Source organism: Balaenoptera physalus (assembly GCF_965194825.1).
Source record: "Balaenoptera physalus genome assembly, chromosome: 8".
In the NCBI taxonomy this organism is placed as follows: domain Eukaryota; kingdom Metazoa; phylum Chordata; class Mammalia; order Artiodactyla; family Balaenopteridae; genus Balaenoptera; species Balaenoptera physalus.
In genome coordinates this window covers 90,280,606-90,306,491 of record NC_138887.1, presented here as the reverse complement: position 1 = coordinate 90,306,491, position 25,886 = coordinate 90,280,606, and the positions used below count along the sequence as shown (strand labels likewise).

The 25,886-nt window shown below is 37.3% G+C and overlaps 2 protein-coding genes across 9 annotated transcripts in view; one reads left to right on the top strand and one right to left on the bottom strand.

Moving 5' to 3' along the window:
- TFEC (transcription factor EC) overlaps positions 1–25,886 on the top strand; it is a 688,992-nt gene that overhangs the window by 380,360 nt on the left and 282,746 nt on the right. For 5 of the 6 annotated variants that reach the window (XM_082472378.1, XM_082472375.1, XM_082472376.1 and 2 more), the window contains one exon: positions 2,329–2,381. The gene's annotated coding sequence lies outside the window, so the exon portion shown is untranslated. Of the gene's footprint in view, positions 1–2,328; positions 2,382–25,886 lie in introns of those variants that run through there. The other variant, XM_082472381.1, reaches the window with a different exon arrangement.
- Positions 1–25,886, bottom strand: part of TES (testin LIM domain protein) — a 45,045-nt gene that overhangs the window by 5,478 nt on the left and 13,681 nt on the right. For 2 of the 3 annotated variants that reach the window (XM_082472386.1, XM_082472387.1), the window contains exons 2-6: positions 15,384–15,469; positions 4,239–4,491; positions 2,942–3,277; positions 1,764–1,979; positions 1,189–1,347 (exon numbers count right to left, since the gene is read on the bottom strand). In XM_082472386.1, coding sequence (XP_082328512.1) covers positions 1,189–1,347; positions 1,764–1,979; positions 2,942–3,277; positions 4,239–4,491; positions 15,384–15,469 — 1,050 coding nt within the window. Of the gene's footprint in view, positions 1–1,188; positions 1,348–1,763; positions 1,980–2,941; positions 3,278–4,238; positions 4,492–15,383; positions 15,470–24,995; positions 25,073–25,886 lie in introns of all 3 variants that reach the window. The other variant, XM_082472388.1, reaches the window with a different exon arrangement.

The following is a 25,886-nucleotide window of genomic DNA, read 5'->3' as shown; positions in this document are numbered from 1 at the left end:
TAGTGTGAGCAGAAGACAAAGAACAGTGTATAAACTATGAAATGCAGGTAACTTGGGAAATGTATGATTTGGGTTAGATAACTAGTAGAAGTGGCTGGACAGGTAAGAAGGGGCTGGATCTATTAAGCAAAGGCTTAATGATCAGATTTTCATTTTAGAAAGATTATCTTCCATCTTTATGGAAGGTGGCTTTGAACAAGAAGAATGGAAGTGGGGAGGCCAAATTAGAGGTCACTACAATAATCCAAATGACAAAAAAAAAAGTAGTTGTAACTGTGAGAATCTGAGATATATCGATGAGGCAGAGTTGACAGAAAATGACAGCTGATAGATTATATCTGGGGGCAGTGGGTAAAGGTTGAAAACTGGCATTGACACCAAAACTTCTTACCTTATTTTCATTGTATCATACTCTGAGAACTATACATAATAAATATGTCATTTTATTCCTTAGCCAGGAGTCTCCTCTACTTGATAGCTCAGGGAGATCTTTAACTAGTACTTATTTATCTGCATGTAAAGTAAACATCTATCCTTTTAATACCCCCTGGGTTATAAGCTTTACCACATATGGTCAACTCTTTCTTTATCTACTCTTTATTTAATTTATCTATCTCTGGGCAATCATTCAACAGAAGCTCTGTGTAAGCAGGGTGTGTATACATATATATATGTACTTTCACATTAAATATTTGAATGTTTGGCTCATGCAAATAAATATAAATATGCCAGTCAAATTTTGTTATATATATCAATTCAATGAGAGTTTAAGAAATAGGCACTGTACAATGTACAGGTAGCAAAAACAAAGCCACAGTGGGTGATCTGGTAACAAGAACAGAAACGAACATTAAAATAGAGCTAAAGCGTATGAAAAGCCCCTCAATACCTTAATTTAAGTGAAATCTGATCTGTATGATGAGAATCAATCAATCTCACTCCCATTAAGGAACTTTTTTTTGGTGGGGATTTGATTATCATGTAGCAGTTTAGAGTGTAAACTGCACAGGTAGAATCTTGAGGTGGTTCATCCTAGTCAGTGCATGTATTGTTTTGAATTACCTGGATTTTAACACCCTATGGTAGGAATCACGTGTTTCCTACTTAAGAGTAGTGCTTTCTGTTTCTCCTTTGTAGGAGGCTTAAATAAGGCAGGTCAAGGCTACCACATCCCAAGATGTCTCTTACCACAGCGTGGTTCTTCACATAGCAGGGCTTGCACACGGGCTTGTCATTGACCATCACGTATATTTCCCCAGCTAGGATGTTGTCACAGTCAAAGCAGCAGAAGTGTTTCAGATGCCAGTTCTGGTTTTCTGCCTGGGTATACTCATTGCTGAATATCAGCTGGGAAGAGGATAAAAATAAGATCAATCATGTTTTTTCCTTTTTACTACAAATAACCAAGCTAGGTTCTTTAGACCAATAAGGGATTTAGATCCACAAGGAATATCAGTCAACTTTTTGGGGTATGAAGTCTGAAAACAACCTAAAGCTTGAACTTGGGTGATTATTTAGTTTAGTTCAAATCAATCTTTTACGTTTCTGGACAGTATTTCATTAGGTAACACAGTTAACATGGACACTCAAAATGACTGAAATTAAAAGTTTTTTTCATTCAATTTCTTTGGATATAAATAAAGCAACTAATGCTTGGTTAATTCATCTTACCTTCTCGCTAAGGGTGGCCTGGTTACCATGGTGAAGGAACCATAGGTGGGTGCAAAAAGGAGCCTGCATTTAGGTGGCCCCAGAGAACATACCTCATCACAGCCAGCACACCGGGGTTTCTCACTGTCACAGTAATGTCTGCCACAGTACAGGTTGCCATTCTTCCAGAAATAAATCATGTCGACCAGGAGTTCATGGCACGTACTGCAGACGAAACAAGCTGGGTGCCACAGTTTATCGTAGCCGGCCCTTTCAGCATAGATGGCTGGGTCTCCTTCCTTCATACTCAGTTTGCAGCAGTAGCAGGACTGAAAGCAAAACCAGCCAAAACAATCTAGTCATCTTAAGACTGGCATTTCTCATCAACAGTTTTAGTAGGAATTCAGAGAAGCCACTTTCAAGGAAATAATTTCTACTGAAATCAGTAATTTGTCCATGTAGGCAATATGGTGTTAGTATTTGTGAAAAGGAGTCTCTTGGCTTTCTCCAGGTTCTCCAAACCTAATTCTTGCACCCTATGTGTAACAGAGCACTGTTTTCTGAATTAAAGCTGCTTATGGAAAAAGGTTAATAGTAATTTTCACTTCAATTTTAGTAGTTCTCTCAAAAATGATTACTTCAGAAATTATTGTACTTTTTTTTTTTTTTTAAATACAGGACTAAGCCTTGTTGGTTGATGTGCTAACGGGATCTATGAGAAACACATTACAGTAAGTTTAATTCTTATTTTTTGTTCATCTGTGTCACAATTTGCTTCTACTTTCAAGGCATAAAAAAAAGACTTCAATATCCCTCTCTAGAGAGACTTTTTAAAAGTATGATTGACCATATATCCACATAAATTTAAGTTTGAATTTTAGGCATGTTCTCACAAGCAAAACTGAATTAACCTAAGCATGTATTATTCTTATTTATGGGAAGAGACAATTAACATCAAAATTATGTTTAGAAACAGACTCTAGATTGTATGTTGTATTCCAGCACGACACCAATGCTAACTGCTATGTATACATAAAACTCACAATTATCTTCGGCAACAAATAATCAGAAAACCTGGCTTTAGACCAAGGCTTCAAACATGGTAGACAATTCTCTAAAATAAGCCTAAACTGAATTATAATTCAATTTATTTCCCTCATCTACTCCCTTTTGGAAACAGAGTAAGTGTATTCCTCCCTGTCGACCCCGCCTCCCCACCAGCCATTCAAAGAAATGGAATGAACCTGTAAAATATACCAACTGGCCCAACATCATGACTGTTATCACTTACATACTGAGTTCTTTTGTGTTCGGCCGATTTGTCCTCCATGGCCCCTACCGATGTTGTGGTGCTTCTATCTCCTCCAGGAATGTATGTTCTGTTGGGGCCTTGAGCGTTCATGTCACGGGGTAGTTTGACATCTCCTACTCCCAGAGCCTCGCTCTTATATTTCTTCACAAACTGCTCCATCTCCTTCACCTCTTTGGGAGACAGCTCATGGCACTTTGAAGGGTCCTGGTCATGAGCAGGGAGTTGCTTTGCCAACTGCTTCTTCCGGTACTGTGCCCCCTCTGAGCCTGCCACTGGCTGCTTCTCTTTGGGCAGCATCTGCATGTACTGCCTGGCCTAGACCACAGGGAGACCGGTGTTAACTGGGAGATGCTTGGCCATCATATAAATGATATTTTACAACACTCATTAGAATCAACTTACTGAAGAAAGAAATCAGTTTTATCCATTACTAACAATTGATCTTCATAATATTAATATCTTGAGATGTTAACATGTTAAAAATGGTACAATAAATAGATTGAGGTCAGTAAAAATGAACATATTTTTCTTCATGAAATTAAAGCTTTTTTTTTCCAGTTTCTTTTAATGTTTACATGTGCTAAAATCACTTTGCTGTACACCTGAAACTAACACAACATTGTAAATCAACTATACTCCAATAAAAATTTTAAAAAACAAACCAAAAAAACACAACTGTATAATTGCAAGAGAATACAATTTTTTAGGCAGCATGTTTAGAATGGTCTAAGGATCATCAGTATTTTCATCACTATAAGAAAATGATATCATCACAAGATTCACTCTTATGATTTAACTAACCTTCTTAAAAGATTTCCAAATGTCTCCTCTAGTTGTTATATTAGTGGAAATAGCTTGACACAAAATTGCATTTTTTTGCCTTACATAGTAAAAGAAATATAGTGTTGAACATCTTTTGAGTTATAAAAAATGAAAGAAAATTCTATTCTTTAGATATTCTTAATTATCTTAAGAGAAATCGTCTCAAGAGTAACATAGAAGTTACTAGATTTATACAAAACATCTGTTTTTCATTTAATTATTAAAAATGTCAGACCATTTCTTTGAAAAGGTTAACACAGATTATCTAGGTAGTCAAAAATTCTATGAGGTATCTAATCTTACTTTCAAAAGACCAATAGGAGTTGTAAGTCAAAGTAATGGGGACCCCAGAAAAATAATAGACCTGAGGTCGATTAGGGTCACTAAAGGAATTGCCCTAAATAAGTAGCCCATGAACTTTAATACAGGGACTTCCCTCCCCCTTATTATTTACCAATGCCTGATTCTGGACAGGAGGAGCCCATTCATAGGTAACTGTGTTGATGGAGACATTCTTCTTGGCAGCAACTGGATTGGTCAGTATCATAACATTGCGTTTATACATGGGAATTCCATCTGATTTTAGCTTTGCAATCAGGGTGGTATACTTGGTGTCTTCAAAAAGTTTCCCCACTTTTCGATCCTCTTCATTGCTCAAGAGGACATCATGCTCTTCTTGGCCACACTTGCAGTTACGACATATTTTTCTATAATTTTGGAGATAAGTAGGCAATGATTAATTAGATCTAATCAGTCATACATATATAGTTCAAAATATACTTTTACAAATATTCCATATAATGGTATGCAAAGTCAAGTCTTGGGGAGGGTGAGGAGATTACAAGTAGCCATCCATAAATTTAAACAAGGAAACATATAAATGCATCTTCACTTTATAAGACTTTGAAAAAAGTTAGGTTTTGATTAAAAAGTGCATGCTCAAGGGGGCATGTCTGAGGATAACCCCATCTGGTATTCCTCATTCTCTCAACCAGATATATAAATAAAACAAAATCACCAAAAAACTATCACAGCAAGCAGTTTCATATTTTACTGCATGATAACAGCCATTGCCCATGGGTTTTTGTCTTTTTTTTTTGTTTTATTCCCTAAGTGAGAGAGAAGGAGGTTGATATATCCTTTTCTGATCAAGGATGGTAATCCAAGATTTAGGTTTAGCTTTTATCATTTCCTTTCTGTCCCCTTTCCAATTTCCTTTCCTCTCTTTTCTCATGTTCTATTTTCTTTCTCCTTTCTCTTTCCTTCCCCCTTCTTTTATTTCTTCAAACACTTAGTGATCACCTATCATGCGCTCCCTTATGTATAAGAAGACAGATAAAGTCTCTGGCTTTCTTATAGTTGAAGGACACCGACTCCCTTCCCCAGACTGGTCTGGCATGTAATCTTTCATTCACGCAATGTATATGAGTGTCCATGTGCCAAGCAATGAACTTGATACTAGGACATAATAGTGAAAAAATTAGGCCCAATCTCTGACATTCTAGAACTTACCACCTGGTGGAGAGACAGACATTAAACAAATACACACACATACAAACACACACACACACCTATAATTGCATTTGTGATAAGAAAGAAAAGTACAGGATACTTTGAGAGGGTATAATTTTGACTTAGAACTGGCGAGGAAAGGACTCCATAAGAACATTACTCCAAAAGAAAGTGACATTTAGGTTGAAATCTGAAGGATGTGTAAAACAGGTGTGAATTGTGTATGTGTGTGTATTTGAGAAGAGGTAATGAAAGGAGAAGAAAAGCCTCCAGACATTCTGGGTAGAAAGAGTATTTGGGTGGTCCTGAATTAGGAAAGAGATTGTGCCCTTAGGTCCCATGATCAGAGAAGTCTGGTATGACTACAGTGAGGTAAGTAAATGGGGTGGTGACAAGGTTGGAGAGGTAGGCAAGCCTGAGATCATGCAGGGACTTCTAGGGCACATTAAGAAATTTGGCTTTCATTATAAGAGCAATCAGGAGGCACTGAAGGCTTTTAAGTAATGGAATAACATGATTAGATCATTTTCAAAAATTGTAATACCTGCCACATGGAGAATGAATTAGGGGTAGACATAATTGAAAGTAGGGAGACTGGTTAACATGTCAATGGTGCATCCAATTTGCAATGGCAAGGTTCTAAATAACAGGGATTCTACTGCTACTTCGCAAGTGGAATTTACAACTTGGATGGTTATTGTTTTGGCCTGGGTAAGATGTGTAATAGCTTGGACTAGAGTATTTGATGTTGGAGATAAAAAGAAAGGAACAAATTTAAGATATCCTTGAATGTTAAACTGACTAAACTTTGTGGATATAGTGATGATGAAGGGAAGGTCCAGTCTGTTTAAAAATGAACCCAGGTTTCCAGGATGAGTAAGTTGGTGAAAGAAATGTAATTTCTTAGATCGTAAAAGCAAAAGAACAGATCTGAAGTATGGGGCAAAAGGTTGGTGAAAGTTATCTAAAACTGAAATAATAAGTTTGAAATGCCTATGAGACAGGGTAAAGATATCAAGTAGATTATAGGATATATAGATCTAGTGTTAAAAACTGTAGCCTGATAGAAAATATAAGTTCGGAAGTCAGGGAATTAATTGAACAGATCACTTTCACTTCCTGGGGGAAGAGCAGAGGAAGAAGACGAGGACTCAGGAAGGAGTCTGGCAAAGGAGCAGAAGCTGGAAAAGGTGACAGAGGAAAACAGAGGAGTAGAGAGACTTTGTGGGGTTAAAAACATATACTGGTACTAAAATACAGGGCAGTGATAGCATATAAGTTAGAGGGAGGAATCTGAGTTTTAAAAAAACATTCTAATATCCTTATATTGTTCAGGAAGATACCGAAGATATAGATTAACATTAGATGTTAAACATGTATGTTAAAATATCTAGATAACTAAAAAAGAAATGTAATTTCTAAACTAAAAGAAAAAGGAATTAAAGTATAAAAATGTAATTAGTCAAATAAGAGAGGAGAAGAAAATAAACGGAGGCAATTAGGACATGCAGAAAGCAAAAATTAGATGGTTGATATAACCCAAGCATATCAACAGTCACAATAAATGGACCCATTTCTCCAGCTGAAAGATGAAGGCTTTCAGAAGGATAATACAACAAAATTAAACAATATGCTGTCTGTAAGAAATGCTTAAATTTTAAACACACAGAAAGGATGAAAGTATAAAGATGCAGAAAGATTAACCAGGCAAATACCAACAAAATGTAAGTTAGATACCTATATGAATGTCATATAATTAATGCTTTTTCCTTTAATGACTATTAAAGAGAGTCACTTCATTGTAACAAACATTTAAAAACACTTCTATGATATAACAATTCTGAACTTAATACAACCTAGTAACCTAACTTCAACATATATAAGCAAAAGTAACAGAACTATAAGAAATTAATGAACAAACCCATCATTATGGTGAGACTAAAAAAATTAGAAATGAATATTTGAATAACACAATTATCAAGCTTGATCTAACAGACACATAAAAATATCATATCCAGTGATTGGAGAACATACATTCTTTTTATAAGTATTTGAAACACTTTGAAAATCTAAACATCTACTATGCCATAGAGCAAGGCTCAAGAAATGCCCAAGGACAGATCATCAACCACATTATCTGAACAGAATGCAATTATGTTAGAAATCATCAGCAAAAATGTAACTACAAAGTACTTTTTTAAAAAAGACTCTTAAAAAATTCAATGTTGAAAGAAAAAAATCACAATAGAAATTAAAACAAAAAACATTTTAGGAAAAAAGAAAGCAAAACTATTACTTCCTGAAACTTGTAGAACACAACTAAAGGGATGCTGAGGAGGACATTTATAGTTAAGGTATGCTCAAATTAGAAAGAAGAATAAAAATTAATAAGCTAAGTGTTTAATTCAGGAAGTTAGGAAAAATTCAGACTAAACCTAAAGTAAAAAAGAAGGAAAATAAAGATAACAGCGGAAACTGATAAAGTAAATGTTTGCTTCCCGTCAGATATAGGAAAAGGATTCAATACATTTCAACATTTCTTCTGATTACATTTTAAAGTAATTTTAGCTGTAGAAGGGAATTAGGATTTTAGAAAGGGTGTCTGGAAAAAAAACCCACAAGACTCAGCATCCATCACACTTAGTGCATTCATTTTAGGATCTGAAGCAAGAAAGCAACCTTGCCATCGTGACTTCATTCATTTTGTCCTGTGGGTACTAATCAGAGCAGTTCAGAAAGTTCAAAGAAATACAAGTCATAAGGATTCATCAGAAAGAAACTAAACTGTTGTTAACCACACATGCTATGACTGATCATATAAAAATGTATCAGCATCATTAAGAGTTTAATAAGTCTTATGGATTTAAAATTAATATAAATCATTGGATTTCTCTATATCAGAAAATTAGCAAAAAACAAAACAACTAAAAAACTCTTTGCCAAATAACAAATTATTAAATAATTATTGATTTTTGTGTCCTGTTTTCTTAAGGTGAGGTTTGCAAACTGAAAACATTAGATCTGACTTATACAGTCTCAGAAAGAGAGAGAAAGAAAGAGACAGAGTGTCAGAGATATGAAGGTGGAGAGGCTAAATACTTCCCTTGTGCACACATTGGTCAGAATTCTTTATTTGGTAAGAATTCGCTGAAGAGTTTGCATATTCCAGTTCAGCTATAAAAGACTCTTACATCTGGTTATCTCATACTTCCATCTAGTGGAAAGGAGCATACTATTCTACTACAGTATGTTCTTCATTCTTGTTCTTCGGTTAACAAAAACAATATAATTATTCATAAAACTATCACATTGCTTTTGGATCAAGTTTTAAATCACACCTTCCTGAGGGTAAAGAGGTGGGTTGGGAATTTAGTTCTTAATATAGATAAATAGATCCTTATATGGCTTTGAACTATGGCATGCATACTAATATTAGCGAAGTGGTTCACTAAAGAAGGAAGTAATAATTTTACAAGGATGTGATGAATACTGGAGTTCCTTTGGAAATGTTTATTATCCAGTTCTACACCAGTACAACATATATGCTATGAAATGAGGGGAGTTAGATTCTAGAATCTGAAAGACAAATAGTAAAAGAGTAAGTGAAATAAAGCCTGCGGGCTTTCTAAAGCATGAACTATACTACATACGACAAGCTGTAGCATGGTTATATAAATTATATTTACTATGAAAATGTTATATAAAAGAGGTATATTAACCAGCGATATAATAGCCATCTCTATATTTTTTCTTATTTTTCATCTTGGCTATTCTTGGAATATTTACATTCTGAGAAAATCTATATTCCCTGTCCACCCCTTCACCCACCTGAAATACCTTTATTAAAGCAAGAAAAATCAGGTTAAAACACTACACCAATAGCAGCAGTGAAGAGGGAAAAAGAAGTAGCTAAAGAAGTCAGACTATGCCTGATTATCAGTTTTCTAAGTGGGGAAAACCTATGATTGACTCATGATAGTTTTTAAAATCCCAGTATATTATTAGCCTCATCTGCATCCTTACCCCAGCATGGTAACCTGCAGTAACAGAGCACTTGGCAGGAATGTGACTCAAGAAGGGTAGGATGGTTCTTTTAGTCAGAGTTGTCATCACTGAAGTAGCTGGAATGACCACATCCCTTCCAGACTCCTAATACCAGAGCTCCATTTCTACAACAAAAAGGGACAGCTACAAACCACTAGGCAAGAAATAAACCCATAAAATCTGGGCCAGGTGCCAATGGCTATCCATGTGGAAACGTGTGCCATCTACTACTTATCTAGGTTTAAAAAAACGTTTTAAATCCTTTTCTTGGGATTTTAGTCTACAGTGTTTTATATTTGAATCTCCCATATTTAAATTAAAATTATTTTATTTTTAGAAATATCTTTTAAGAACTTTCAAAGTCATCTGGAAAATAGCCAATAAATTTATTAAAAGGAGAATTTTGTTAAGGAATTAGGGAAGAAAGAGATACCATTATCTTTGTATCTAAGAGAAGGCATGAGGATGAGTGGGACATTTATAATATATTTAATTTCAGTCTAAAATAACCCAGATTCCATCCCTTTTAAGAAAACAAGGAACTTTTAAAAATTGGTTTTATGCCAACCTGAAACAAAACAAAAACAGGGCTTAGGTGAGCTTAGTATCCATGTGCTAGGGGCTATGTTTGTAAGGTTTGTACAGTATCTTTCCTCAGATGATTCACACATAACTTCTGATGATATATGTAGACTTAAATAGTTTATTTTTATTAAACTTATTTGAGCCATTCCAATTCAATAGCAGTTTGGGGGAGTATATAAATCAGTTCCCATATTTAGCACAGTTGTCTTATCTCTAAATCTTCTAAACTGCCCTAAAGCAATTCTCCCCAAGCTCTCCATGGGATGTTAATTAAAGTTGTGTGAAGGGAAAAAAGGGAGGGGGGATTCTGAATTTAGTTTAAAACAGTCTTTTTTATGACTTTCTAAAAAAGATGTGAGAGTAGACTGGTAGACTGGGAAGCTCTAAGACCTGGGAGGAGGAGGGTTGTTTGTACTAAAAAGTTTTTGTACAAAAAAGTTTAATGCTGTTAACACATACACATGCAAAGATTAATATGCATGACAAATCAGAACTGTATTCTCAAAATTTTACATTACAACTTCAGAGTTCTTGAGTTAAGTCCATGAGAGAGAGTACCAAAATTTACCAAAAGCATTGCCTCAGGAAAAGTAGATAGATAGATTTACAGTTTCAAGCTGAAAGCAGTCAAGAAACTATCCCTCATCCCCTCAATAGAGAAATTATTTTTGTAGTACTATTTGTAAAAATTATTATTTTTCCAAGGCAAGTAGTAGCAACTGGAGTGCTTTGACATGCTGCCAGCAGTCACAGTGATTTAAAGGAATGGTCATGGCACTGCTATAAACCAATAATTTAAAAGAGTTGGAAGCTGCCCTTTTACAACAGGGATATACATATATGGACTTAAGCGTGGGCCTCTGTTATAGAATTCAGCACAAGCATTAATCCATTTATGGTGGGGAATTTTCAGTTTTCAGCCAGCTCTAACCCAATCAGAAATTCTCCGGAGAGATGTATGCTATATTCAAGTAACACTTTTCTTGTAAAACGTAACTCTTTTATTGGAAGGATTTATCAAGGATAAGACAAACGAATAATTCTATTACTTATATGATAAATGATCTGTGGTTCCAATGATATGAAATAATTGGCTATAAACTCCTTGATATCTTGGGTTTCTGTCTTGCATTTCATAAATATTTGTTATCTCTAAATATTACTTAAAAGTGTGCCCAGAAGATAGTAGCTCTTATGTGATAAGTATCAGGTCTCCTCAACCTTTTATTTTTTTCTGGTCTTGTAATTACTGGTGCATTGAAAAAAAAGGAGAGCTCACAGTTAAAATATTATTGTCCACCAAGATGTCTATGCCGCAAAAGTGCCACATGTAGGGTGGATAGTCTGGTGCAGTCCACAGTTCACTGGGCAGGACAGTGTAAAGATGGTTCTGAGTTTCTGTTCTATCCTGTAGAAAGGTGGTGATAAGGAAGGTTTTGGCAAGCTTTGGGTCCAAATTCCAGCTCTGCCATCTATAAGCCTTGCTTAGTAAGTTATTTAACTTTCTTAGTCTTTGACTTCTTGTATATAAAACAGGAATACTACCAGTTATCTCAAAAGGTATTATGAGGATTAGGTACAATCAGGTAAATAAAGCAGTAAGCAGAATTTTAAGAAGGTCCCATGACTTTCACCCCTGGTGTTATTCCTATTATTATGTTACTTTATATGGAAAAGGGGAGATTATCCAGGTGTGCCTAATCTAATCACAAGAGCCCTTAAAAAATATTAAGTTTTCTCTGGCTGGGAGCATGAGAGGAATTCAGAGAGATCGAAGGTGCAGAAAGAATTCTAAGCACTGTTGTTGGCTTAGAAGATGGAGGTTGCCAAGTGCTAAGGAATGTGAGTGGCTTCTAGAAGCTGAGAGCAGCCACTGGCTGACAGCCAGCAAGGAAACAGGGACCTCAGGCCTACAACCACAAGGAAATGAATTCTACCAACCTGAGGAGTGAGCCTGGAGGCAGATTCTGACCCCAGAGTTTCCAGATTAGAGCTCAACCTACCCAACACCCTGATTTCAGCCTTTTGGGACCCTAAGCAGAGACTCCAGCTTAGCTGCCTAGACTTCTGATCTAAAGCATAAATGGATATTGAGTTAATTAACAGGTGTTATTTTAGCCTGCTAAATTTGTAGCAATTTGTTATGCAGCAACAGAAAATTATTACAAGTGTTTATTGGTGTGTGACATAGAAGATGTTCATGTATATTTCTTATTAATAACTAATAGGCTCAAACAAGTCATTTTTAACTCCCTTGGGTTTTAGTTCTTTGATCTGTAAAATGAGGTTTGGCTAGCTGAGTTACGAGTCCCACTCTAAACTTCCATACATCTAACAGTTCATTTTCAGCTTTTTACAACTTTTGAGACACACCTTGAATAGACAGTCATGCCTGTTGGATCTCTTCCACTCACTCTCTAGATCCATTCTGCACAGTACCATGTGCTATGCCCTAGGAGGCTGACCCCTAAGGACTGCAGCAGTGTGTTACCTTGTCCCCAGCAATGGAAAGCACCAGCAGGAAGTCCAAGTGATGAAGAAAATGAGGTCTGAGTATTTATTTCCTGGCTTCCTACAAGTGTACAAGGTGCTAAGGGGGAAAATGATTTACTTTACTTGGGAGTGTGCGGAAGCAGGGAAAGAGGGTGCTATGGACTGAACTGTGTCCCTCCCCAAATTCCTGTGTTGAAGCTGTAACCCCTGATGTGACTGTATTGGGAGACAGAGCTTTTAGGAAGTAAAGTTAAATGAGATCATAAGGGTGGGGTCCTAATCTGATACGATTGGTGGCCATATAACAAGAGGAAGAGAGAGATCTTTCTCTCTCTCTATGTACACACACAGAGAAAAGGACATGTGAGGACACAGTCACAAGGTGGCCATCTACAAACCAGGAAGTGGTTTTGGTGAGGATGCTTTGATCAACCATGCTGATGCTTTGATCTTGGACTTCTAGCCTCTAGAACTGTAAGACAATAAACTTCTGCTGTTTAAGCCACCAGTCTATGGTATTTTGCTATAGAAGCCTGAGCTGACTAATACAAGGAGCAAAGAAGACTTCTCAGAGATAGTGCTTCGGCTAAGACTTGAAGAGAACAGGAAGGACTTTTTGTTTCCAGGTGGTGAGATGTAGGGTCTTTCCAGGCAAAGGGAACATGAGACAAGGCACAGAAATTTCAGAAAACAGCACGTGTCCAAGTAGTTGAAGCACAGGTACCTGAAATGGGAGGGGACGCTGGAACCGTAGCAGAGGCCAGATATTGAGGTTTAACATCAATGGCCAAAGACTTTGCTTAAAGGATCAACTCCAGTGGGAAGACACTGAAGGTTCTTAAGCTATTGGGAAGTACATAATAGTATCCATTTTCAAAAGACCATTCTTGTGGCTGCATAGATGGCCAGACTGATAACAGTGAAGAATAATTAGGCTCTGATTTTCACAATGTGCTCCATGAGGCCCCAAGGGTCTCAGAAGTCAAGGGTCACCATGAAGATGGAGGAGGAAGCTAAGTGGACAGGATCCTGAGACCCCATGTCCACTTCAGTCCCAGCCCTGAAGTTCTGTGGCCCTGGACCAGACCTGGAATCTTTGTTACACTCAGGACAACCAGCCTTAGAAAGTCTGTAAAAGTCTTCAAAGACTGTACTGAAAATGGCTCATCTGGAGGTAAAGGCACTTACCCTCAAGCCTTCCAGTTGTGGTGAAAAGGTCAAGGAATTATGAAAAATTCTGAGAAATGTGTCTGGACTCATGCCAGGAATAAGATAGCACTACTAAATAACACCATTTGGACAGACTATATAAACCCAAGTTAGATTGGAGGCCATGACAAAGCCCTAGTCTTTTATGGCTCTTAGAAGATTCTCAGACAATACCCAGGTAAGGAGATGAGATTGTGTGGAAAAATTAAAATAAATAAGTGATTTTCATGTCATAGATATCTGTTCTTATCTGACATTTTTATCTGAAAATATCAGATGATAGTTATCTATAATACAAAAATAACATAGAGCAAATAAGAACTACTATAAACTAACCTGCTTTAGAGAAAAGATGCCATCACTTAGGAATGAGCTTTAAAAATCTCATCAGCAGTTTTTGGCAAATGTATAGTCAAACTAAAAAGAGTATATTTCAAGACTGTGAAGCAAGCACTGTGCCCAGCAGAGGGCAGTGCAGCTCTCCACAAAACTCACTGAGTACAAATGAGAGTCGCGCTCACATTAGGAGCTGAAATATTCTAATCCATGAAAACTATTTTGTGTCTAGTGACTTTACCTTTCTAAAACGTGACAGACATATTGACAAACTGCTATGTCCCTTGAAGAGGTAGCACAAGGAAGAGCTATTAAAGTCTTGTAATTTTAAATTCCCTGGAACATATTAGCTCCTTCCAGATAAAGAACTGTATCATCATTTGGGGAGGGCTAAGGTTTCCTTTGCCTTCACTATTTAAAACAACTGTCTTTGTTTCCTAAGACTTACTAAATAAATGAGCTTTTAAAAGAGCCTAATATCCCAAATTTTATTTTACATTCTCCTTTAACTTATACTGTATACAACCTCAATAGCTGAGGACATTTTTTATTCTAGAGCGTTTCCTATGGAAATACGCAGTACAAAAGTGGTTCTCAAGTAAGATTCATTCCAACAGGCAGCTTCCATCCTAATAATGTATGGTTGATAGTTTTAATTTTTTTTTTCTAGCAATATTGTGCTAATTCTAACTTTGAACAGACTTATAAACTACCATTACGGTCTTGACAGCCACAGATGAACATTTATGTTCTTCAAAAGAACAGGTTTAAAATACCAATTTTAGGTTTACATGATGTATGATAATACTTTTTAAAAAACATGCAAATAAGAGCTATAAAAAATACACATTTTTGATCCACTAACATTCATCCTCCACATATTTAGGCACTTGATTCAAACCAAAACGATGGCAATGAATTATTATTTTTTTAAACTCGTGTTTCAAAGTTTTTCAGTAGTAAATTTACAGCTGAAAATTTTGAAAAGACCTAGATTCAAGTCCATTTCCTGAGAACTAGGACATGACTGCTCAATTCATCATATTTATTGTTTATTGCAAATATACAGATGAGATGTGCAGTTATACATTTTTAACAAAAGAATAACAAATTAATAAATAGTCCTTCAAGATTACCACAAACTTATTTGCCACTCAGAAAAGAGACGTATTCAGTATTTCAATCTCATAGGAAAACTGAAGAACAGCAAATAAATCAAACAATTCTAAATATAGTTACTATGGCCCAATTAGCTCGAATAATGATGGGAAGTCAAAATAGCTTTACTTCTTAGAAAAGAATATAACAGATCCACAACTTAGCAACCATGCTGGGTAGCCTGTAAGCGATCTCTGCTGTCTGAGGAAGCAGTGACAAAAAGCAGGAATTACTATTGTGGTTGTGGTTTTCAATACGTTACCTCCAGAAGTGCAGTTCGAACCCCTCACATTTTCCTTTGCATTTTAAACAGGGGGCTCCAAATCCTTGCTCATGTCCTAAGCCCATCTGTTAAAGAGAAAACAACGTGAACCTGTTATTACATTTTTTTAAAAAATCTAAAAAAATTCAATAAATTACACCTTTAATTCCATTTACCACTCCTGTTGATATAACTTGCAAATAAATCTTTTATGAGTGTCACATTGTTTAGTCAGTGATGACACCCAGGTATATACTAAATGGAGATTCCAAGTACACACACAACATACTTTGTATTCTTATTGCTTTTTTTCATGAATAGAAAAACATTAGAATACAACTACATAGAAGACTACAAATATTGCAAGTGACAAAAAGTCATGAATTTATCTCTTGTGGCCACTTCATGCCCTGTATACAATAGATACAGGGAGCAGTCAGAGGAGCCAGAGCTCGGAAAGCAAGCCTAGCCCCAAATGACATATTTTTTGGCAAACACGGAATATGCAAATGATTTAGGGAAATACAATTTAATATTATTATTTTATTTTTTGATAAATATAATAATAATAATAATAATAGCAACAACAAACATATTGAATGCCAGGAATAGAGATAAAGTACTTATCTCATTGAAATCTTACAGAACCTCATAAAATGCTTATAAAGTAGGCAATATTGTTCTCCATCTTAGAGATGACAACTGAAATTCAGAGAGGCTGTAGAGCTTGCTTAAGATCAAAATGTTAATAAATGGTAGAGAAGAGATCTGACTCCAGGTCTACCTGATTCCAAGGTCTGTGCTCTTATGCCTGAGGTAGGGGTGGAGAGGTTGTACTACTGTCCTTATTATAGCAAACTATTTCCCTTTCCCGTATTAAACAATAACCCTCTGGAACTCCTGAGACATGACTTAATAAGCAGAAGAGGGGGGTGCAGATGAGGGAAGGACACAAGAAGGCAATGGAACCTCTTTTACCCAACTATTGATACTAGACTAAAAAAGATTGACTGGCTTTGTTGCTTCAGCACATCAGCAAATCACCAGTGCCTCGATTATTCTGTAGTTTAAATATCACATCAGTGACTGCTGACAAATTTGTTACTGCCTAGTGTCTGGCATAAGAGTTCAAGCCAGATGGGAGATTTATTTCAGTGGCTCCCTGTTGTAGCTTTACCAAGTTGTGTTTCTCACTGTGCAATCAAAACCACATTGTAACTTGTTCCTTGAAAGATCAGCTTGACCATGCCCTGAAGTTTAAATGAAGCCCTTCCATTTTTCCCTGAAGAAAATGACCACATCCTCTTACGAAAACTAAGGCATATTCAAAACCAGCTGGCCACTCAGCTGCTTAGGAGAACCTACAATATTTTAAAGGTATACCCTCTCAAGAATACTTTCTAAAGGGGATAAAAATCCGTCCAGCATTAACTAAACTTTGTCACCTTTGCCATGTCTCCATTACCAATTTTCAAAAGATTTAAAATTCTCTAAATTGTATACTTTAACACTAGACACTTTTTTTGGAAAGAATCAAATTATTTCCTTGTCACTGATCATTATAGTTCACAGTACGGAAATAAAGTGGGTTACGCAAAAGACAGAGAATCTAGCTATTTTAGTTTTCTGGTCTTTTGCAAGGAACATAATTAAAGAGTTTTCTCCATTACGATATCCACAGTAAAATGAACAGCAAATCTAAAAAGAGGTCAATTCTTTTTCAAGCCCTTTCTAGTTTTCCATTACAGGAGACGTAACAATCCTGAATCCTCCTGGTATATGGATTTGCCTCGTACTGTGTTTCATGCATCTCCTGCTAAACTCTGATCCCAAATGAAAATTAAGATTACATTATTAAGGCTTAATCACATAGCTTAGCTTAAATCAGCTGCTTCAAACTCTCTTGTATATAATTCACAGTAAGAAATACATTTTATCCCATGAAAGAGAACATGCAGACATACACAAACTTACATGTAAGTGTGTATAAGATCCTGAAACAAAGATTTACTGGCTTATATAATAATGGAGAACTAAGTATGCTTCTGCCTCTAAGTTAAATGGCCACCTAAACAAATTCTTGCCTGCCTTCCAATCTAAATCATCTGGTCTGAGCAACACTGGCCTTAATAAACTACCAGGAACATACTAGACCAATACCATCTCATTCTGCATTTCTGAATGAAACTCGGAAGCTCAGCTAATATAACTAGAACCTCAGTTAGTCAGCAGAGATTTTACACTAAGGCCTCAGTGTAGCTCATTGCTGATTTACAAAGTCAGCCTTGGAAAGGGGCAAGTTGTTTCTTTCCTACCTGCTTTTCAATCTTCTTAAAATGGTTATCAGTTTATTTATTAGAATTATTAGAACTGGTGGTGTCTCACGAACATCTACTCTTTTAAAGTGCCCCACATATTCTTTGTGCGGGACAGGCCTAGGCGTCCCCCTGGTGTAAGAGATCAGGAAACTAAAATTCAGAGGAGAGATGATTTGCTCCTGGTGGTACAGCTAGTCAACAGCAAGCTAACCTAAAACCCAGTGTCTGACTTGTGCTGCACTGTGCTAGTGCTGCTGGGGCAGACTCTACAGGGTGTCCAGTGAGAGCCCTTCCATTTTCTAAAAAGATTCCCTGCTTCATTTCTGCTTCAAGGAAAAGAACGACAAGCCCCAAGCCTCCTGCAACACCTCTCAATGGAGATGACTTTGAGACCTCTATAAAGAGAAGCCTTGAATCAGGCAGGGAGGTTGGGAAAGCTCTTTTGAACAAGTGATAGCTGAACTGAGCTGGAAAGGATGAGCAACATCTAACTCAGTAAAGAGGAGGAGGAAGTACGTTCAAGGCAGAGGGGACACCATATTTGAAGCCTGTGACAGAAGAGGGATGGTTAGAGCTGAGGACATCTTAGAGTACTTGAGAGGTGATACGGCCAGCCTTGCAGCAGGCCAAATGGGGTTCTCTTTTTTTTCCTTTTCCTGAGGAAGAAATAAATCTCCTGAACAATTTGGTACGGTGTCTTAGGCCACCAGATTTAACAGAGAAGACATTCCCAGAGAAAGGATGATACTCTAAGGAGGAAGCTTTAGAGAAAAGCCATGCAGGCAATGGGGGTGGGGTGGAGAATGGGGGGAGGGGGGCAAGAGCCCCTCTTAAGTTCTGCTGGCCAAACCTCAGGGTTAGGGAGACCCACGGAAATAAAGTGCGTTATGCAAAAGACAAGAGAATCTAGCTATTTTAGTTTTCAGGAGACCCGACTCTGAGAAAAGCAGTAATTTGAGAAAAGGGCTCTGCAGTCTGCCCTGGAAAGCTCAGAAAGCACTGCTCCAATGTTCTTCCATCCCTGCGGGCCGGCCTGCCTGGAAGGTCAACTTAATCTCCATACAGGCTCTTTCCTGCAATTTGGGTTTGTGACCACCTTAAGAACATGTCCCTTCCCACCTTCCCAAACACACACACTTTGCTCTTCCCCCAGGGCCCAGACATAAGGAGTGAGGGACTCTCAAAAATCACAAAGAGACAACAAGTAAATGAAAGAGAGTGGAATGAGGTCATGGCAATATGATACACTCTCTCCTGCTATAACCCAAAGGAAGCAGTTCTAATTAAAAAACAACACTCAAACCAAAAAAGCACCTAGTTTTCAAAACCACTGTTAGCAGCTAAAGTGATTAGAGAGTTTCAGACTGGCAATGAATTTACTCTCTTTAAGGGAATTTTATTAAATTTCCCCTGTAAATGAAGCTATAAAAACTCAACCTCCTTGACACCCAGCACTGAAGATCTCTAACTTATGCCACTTACTGGGTGGATACGTCTTCCATAATCTTACCCTTTTTATCAACCTCAGTTAGGATACAAAAGCACAAAGCCACTCAGACAACAAAGATCTGTGGTTCACACTCCAGCATTTTCCCTGTTTCGTCGATGTGCCTAGTTCCAGGCTAAATTATAATCCAGAGTGCAATGTATTCTCTAATCCTGTTCAATCCAATTTAGATGATAAAATTGCACCCCAGCAGACACATCCCTACTGGTGTGAGGCAACTTTCTTCTGCTTTTGTTCCCACGCCAATTTAGGCATCCAGGCATCTGCTACCCTCCCTTTAACCAGTCAAACATATATCAAATGAAGTAAAATGTACTGATTTTACTCTGTAGTAAAATGAGTTTCAGAGCCAGAGCTGCCCTAGGCACAGTTTCTCAAGACCTATTCTGAGACCTTTTGGGCAGAGGTCACAGGAGCTGGGATTCCCCAACTCTTCCTAGTCTCAGTTTGAGGGTCTGGAACCCCATCTGTCCTAGGGGCTCAGCCAATTTCTCTTCCTCCTTACTCTGTGTTCAGGATTCCCTTAAGTCCAGGATCCAGAATTCTTCTCACTATACCTTGTCCTTCCCTCTACCCGCAGCACAGACTGCATCCTTTGGTCAGGGTCCTTCTCCTTTCCTCAAGAGCCATGGCTGTTACTCTTAGACATCCGGATCTCACCGGTTAGTTTCTGCCCAGGTTTCTGGGCTGGAGAATTGTTGGTGAGGGATGAGAACAGGGAAGGTGTTATTTAACGATACCCATGGTGTGTGGGAGGGGGTGGTAGAGAGGAAGAGGAGTCCAGAAAGTATTAGCTCCTCAGCTAAGGCAGCCTGGCTGCTTAGAACGTGAAGTTCAGATCCTTGGAGTAATGTAAACACCAATATATGTGTGCTCATATGTCATATGTCACGAGAATTAGCTACACCAGGTATTAAGGAAATGATCAAGAATTACATGGCTAAACAGTGAAAATGTAGAAAGGGCACTGGAAGAGAGTCAGGAAAACTGTGATCTGGTCCCAAGGTATTACATCACTGCCAAGTCCAGTGATTTTAGAAGTCATTTTTCTTCTTTAGGCTTCATCTAGGTAATGAAGGAATTGAACTAGATCAATTCCAAGACACCTTTTAATTCTAAAATTATGACTGAAAATCATGTTTCAGATTAACTTCATCTTAGTTGTTATTCAGCATGGTCATCTCCTCAACATTTAAACACTAAATAGAAAATAATTATTTGAGAAAGCTAATATATTATTGGCTCTTGCAGGTCAGAATCATTTGGAATTCAGCTTGGAACAGTAGTTTATAAAGTACACATAGGAAACAAAAAATTTACGTTCTGAGGGATAAGACACAGTTCTGTTGTACATAATTATTTCAACAGCAAATGTGATATAGCATTCCCTGCAGAGTCAATGCTTGGTGCCTGAAAACACATGTTTTTCATAAGCACACAAGTCCCAAAGCTGTCTACTTCATATAATTTTAGTAACGCATTCTGGCCAGCATCAATCCAGGGTTATGACAGATTAATTTTTCTTCTTCGGTGTCCAAGAAAACAGGTCCTTTGGATTGACTATATTTGGAAAAACTACAGTCACGCTTTAGGAGTACCTATCAAGGTCCTTTGAAAAAATAAAAATGACGTATAATATTTATTCTGAAATACTAGTCATAGACAAATAAGACTTTTAAAATATCCTTAATTATAGGATCCAGATACTGAGCTTATAGCACTATGATCTGTGCCTCCAAACATCCATCATCTCCTGCTTGTTTTAGAGTAAGAAATGGGAATGGGTTCAATTTCTCCATATTCATAATTTCAGGCAACCAGATAGGTTGGCAACATTTCAAGTGACCCTTATGACCCAGGAAAGGGTACTGCATGTCAGATACTTTAAAGAAAGAGGAAAGAAGAGTAGAGAACATCTGGTATTTCAAACACAGTCTGAGTTGATCTGGATACAATTTGGGTCTGGAAGATATTATTCAGTATTCATGGTGAGATCATCTGATTCATGCTGTTTTCATAACCAAATTTCCCTCTGGAGCAAAAAATCATATGTGGTTACTAAACAAGCAAGTGTTACTAAGACTTCTTTAATCATCTTGGAATGAAGCTGACCAAGGTAGATTATATGAAATACACATATATTCTCTCTCTCTGTACATGTGCATCTCTATTCATCTACCTATACATATATATGTATACATGCATTCATATTACACTCTTAGGCATTTTAGAGCTTGTTCACACGAATGAATATTCTGGACAAAGGAACTGCATTTCTAAGTAAATAATTCCTCTCAGCACGTGGCTCTTTTAGAAACCTGGTATAATCTGTGAAGTTCCCCCCACCCAAACCCAAATCGATATGTTTTCATTAATCTCTGACATAAGATTTTAAACAGTTTTAGATTTTTAGCTCAATGCCTGTCTCACATTATCTACTAAGATTTTCCGTAACCACCCCCCATAGAAAAAAAAAAAAGGTTATGTTGCATAGAAAACCAGACTTAAATGTAAAAAGAGAGGCATCCGAGGCATCCTTTAACTTCTATAGTTTGCCAAGTGTTTTAGGTGAGAGCACTTTATAGGTGAGAATAATTTATTGTGATTAAGAGCCACGATTAATTATTCCTACTAAAATTGCTGTTATCTTTTCCTTTGCTCATAAGAACGAAAACTTCCCATCTCTCACTTACTCAAGTCTGAAATACATCAGAACAAGAATGAAGAAAAAGTCGTTACCTAGTCACCCAAACTCGGGCCGGGAGGCCTTCTTTATCCTTGTCTAAGCCATGCTTTTTACGTCCCTGTCTTTTCTGGTCTCTTCTCTAAAACCTACACAGTTTCCTCCTTCATCTCCACTCCACAGTTCGTGTTCAAACTTCTTATCACATCAACCTGGGAACATACTCTCCAAACTAATCACTCCTTTCATATAATGTCATAGTGCTGCTCCCAAAATTATTTTAATAAAACCCAAAGATGATAATAATGTTCCCCTTGTTAGATATTTTTAATGAGTGCAGTGAATTTCACATGTCTTAGCCTGGCAGAGAAAAGCCTTTTCAAACTGGCACCACCCTCGCTCCTACAGCTCCCTTCCTCACACCTCTCCCCTCCAGCCATGCTCTGCTTCTAGACAAGCTTTTTCCTTGCCTGGATCTCATTCCTCTTCTCCTCCATCTGGTAAAATGCTACTCTCTATACACCCAGTTCAAACAGCAGTTACTCCGTGATACCTTCCTTGAACTATCCTCAGCGAAGTTCTTCTGAATTCCTATTGGTCTTGGTTCAAATTCTACTATTTAGTCCCTTTTTTCTATACTATGACATCCATTTACCCCACTAGACTGTGAGTTTCTTGTTCATATTTGAATTCCTGACGCCTGCTACACAGCCTGAGATTTATAGAAATGCCAAAAAGTGTTATCTATTTATTTAATACTTGTTTTAATTATCAAATGATCTATGACATAGCACCTTTACCCCAAGGAATTCCCATGGCTTTTCACAAGAAAAATAACAAATAAAAAAATTTTTAAAAAAGGGCTCTGGCGGGCTTCCCTGGTGGCGCAGTGGTTGAGAATCTGCCTGCCAATGCAGGGGACAAGGGTTCGAGCCCTGGTCTGGGAAGACCCCACATGCCGCGGAGCAACTAGGCCCGTGAGCCACAGTTACTGAGCCTGCGCGTCTGGAGCCTGTGCTCCGCAACAAGAGAGGCCACGATTGTGAGAGGCCCACGCACCGCGATGAGCGGCCCCCACTTGCCGCAGCTAGAGAAAGCCCTCGCAAAGAAACTAAGACCCAACACAGCAATCAATCAATCAATCAATCAATCAATAAATAAACCCAAAGTTTAAAAAAAAAAAAAAAAGGGCTCTGCCACGGGTGATGGTGATAATAAGAGCAATGGCAAATATTTATTGAGCAATTATATTGTCAGGCATGGTTATAAGATTTTTACATGGATCATCTCATTTTATACTCATAACAATTCTATGAAAACTATTAATTATTATCTGCATTTCATCCAGATGAAGAAACTAAAGCAGAAAATTGTTAACGGGCCCAAGGTCAGTTGCATTGCAGGATGCCTGTTCTTAACCTCCAGTGCCTAAACATAGGTCATGAACATGGAAAGACCCTGGGTTAGATAAATATTTAGTAATTAATTTTTTAAAAATAGAAAGAAATATAATTTTAACTTGAGATCAAAATATTATAGCCAAGAATAAAATACTCAATGAAGGGTCTTTAGTTTTCAAGACCACTTATTCAGAAGTGGTAATAAAACTCTTCATAGCAGATTCTAGGATTCATTTCCACATCCCTTCAGCTTTTCAGCGCACGAAGTACAAAGCCAGAGCCCTACATGAATTTGTATCATAAAATCCACTGTGAGACAAATGGACTGACACCTTTTTGTTCACACATAGTAGTAAATCATCACTAACAAATCATTGTGATAGGAAAGAAAAGGAAACAAGTGATCTTTCAGTCTAAATAGTTTATAATAAATTCTATTCTGGAGGTATTGGGTCAATCTTCCTGGAACTTTAACAAATTAAATAGATAACTCCCACCCAGTCTTCCCCTACATTTCTTAGGTCAGTACCAGTATTAGGTAAGTGATACAAGGGCTGTAACCAAGGCAATCTGTCTACTTCGATCTGGGATGTCAAATTGCAGCAGATTACCTAAGACATCCATACAACTTCAGTAAATATGGTAACGTTTTTGACGAAGATCAGAAGTAGATCCTGCTGCTTTTTTCGAGGAAACAATAATGAATTTTAGTTTTGGTAGGATACCTTGAAGCGATTCTAATTATGCTTTTTATTAATGAGCACTGGTAGTTGTGAAGGTGGAAGTGCTAGTAAAAATACCTCAACCACCATTTGTTAAGATGTTAATACCTACCAGGCACAATACATACATCACCTTATGTAACTCTCAAGACAACCTGTGGGAAAGTGTTATCACTCCTATTTCACAAATAAAGACACTGAGACTTGGGGAGATTAAGAAATTTGTCTAAGATTGCCCAGCTATCTTGTCGGCAATATGCCAAGTGCAGAGCTGAGATTTGAATCTTGGCATTTCTAACTCTAAATCCTGAGCTCTTGACTACAAAGTCACCACTTCTTTCCTCCAAAATGAGACTTTGAAGATAAGTAATAATTTAAATGAGTAATATGCCTCATCTGTAACTTCTGTAGAACAATAGATTTTGATCTGAAAGACTGCTTATTCGTCACCAGCCAGAAGCTCTCCTTCCTAGACAAACCTGAGACTGATTATAAGAAACCTGAGTGTCAGCTGCACTAACACTGAATGCCCTGAGGTGATTAATCACACACACAAGAGGGCCCTCAAAAGAATGGGTCAGGAGTCAAGGAAAATATCCAGGGTCCTGATGCAAAATAGGTCTCTTCCAATGTTATAGCAAGAGAAAAAATGTTTTAAAAGAAACAACGAAATACAAATGAACAAATTGAATCTCAGAGTTGAAAGATCTTTATTCAAAACATGGAGACATCACTAGTACTGAAAATTACTTACTACATTATATAAACGAATCCATACATTTATGCAGTGTCCAGCAGTTATATAATGAGGCAAAAACTGCAATAATTCTTTTCATTTTTTCTTTCAAATCACTAAATTCCTAGATTTATAATGGAAAACCTCTGCATTAATTGCAAATTACCCTAAAACTTAGGGGCCAAAAATAACAAATATTTGTCATCTCATAGCTTTCTGTGTGTCAGGCAGGTGGGAGTGACTTACCTAGGTGGGCTGGCTCAGGGCCTCTTGCAAGGTTGCAATCAGGGGTCAGCTAGGGCTGCAGTCATCTCAAGGCTCGACTGGAAGGAGATCCACTTTTAAGCTCTCTCACATTGGTACCTATGATATGGCAGCTGGTTTTCCCAGGGGCAAGTGATCCCACAGAGAGTGAGACTACCCAAGACAGAAGCTGCAGTCTTTAATCTTGAAAGGGATATACCATCACATCTGCCATGTTATATTCCTTGGCAGCAATTGACCAGGCACAGCCCACACTCAAGGGAAGGGGAATATACAAGAGTATGAATTCCAGTAGGTGGGGATCAATGGGGGCCACCTTAGAGACTGTCTACCACAGCCTCTATTCTGTTTTGATTTTAAATACTAAGCGATTTGTGATGACAAACTTTACAAAGGGAGAGGATATAGGGTGTGCTTATCTACCACCCCTGACTTTATTTTTTTCCATTTCAAATATTTAAATGTGTCTTCACCCCAACGGGCATAGTAAAACAAAACTTTGCTCATTCCTTTATAAATTCTCTTATTCACCTCAATTTAACTGTTCACTCAGTCAAGATCAGGGAACAGTCTTCCAGAAGGCAGGGTAGAATATGATTTTTAGTCTCTAAGTCTTATTCTCTAACCATCTCAATGTATATACATACACACCTGTGTGCACACATACTTGTGTTTTAGAACACAGTCACAAACCAGAATACAAAATATCAGGTTTGACTAGCAAGAAATTTCTAGAAATATATTTAAGAGAAAAATTTCACAATTTTTATATGTCATAGTCCTTAATGAATAGAGAATAAAACTGGAAAAAGACTGATATAAACCTTATTCTATTACATAACTCTTCTGGTGATGGAAAGTAAAGGAAAAAGT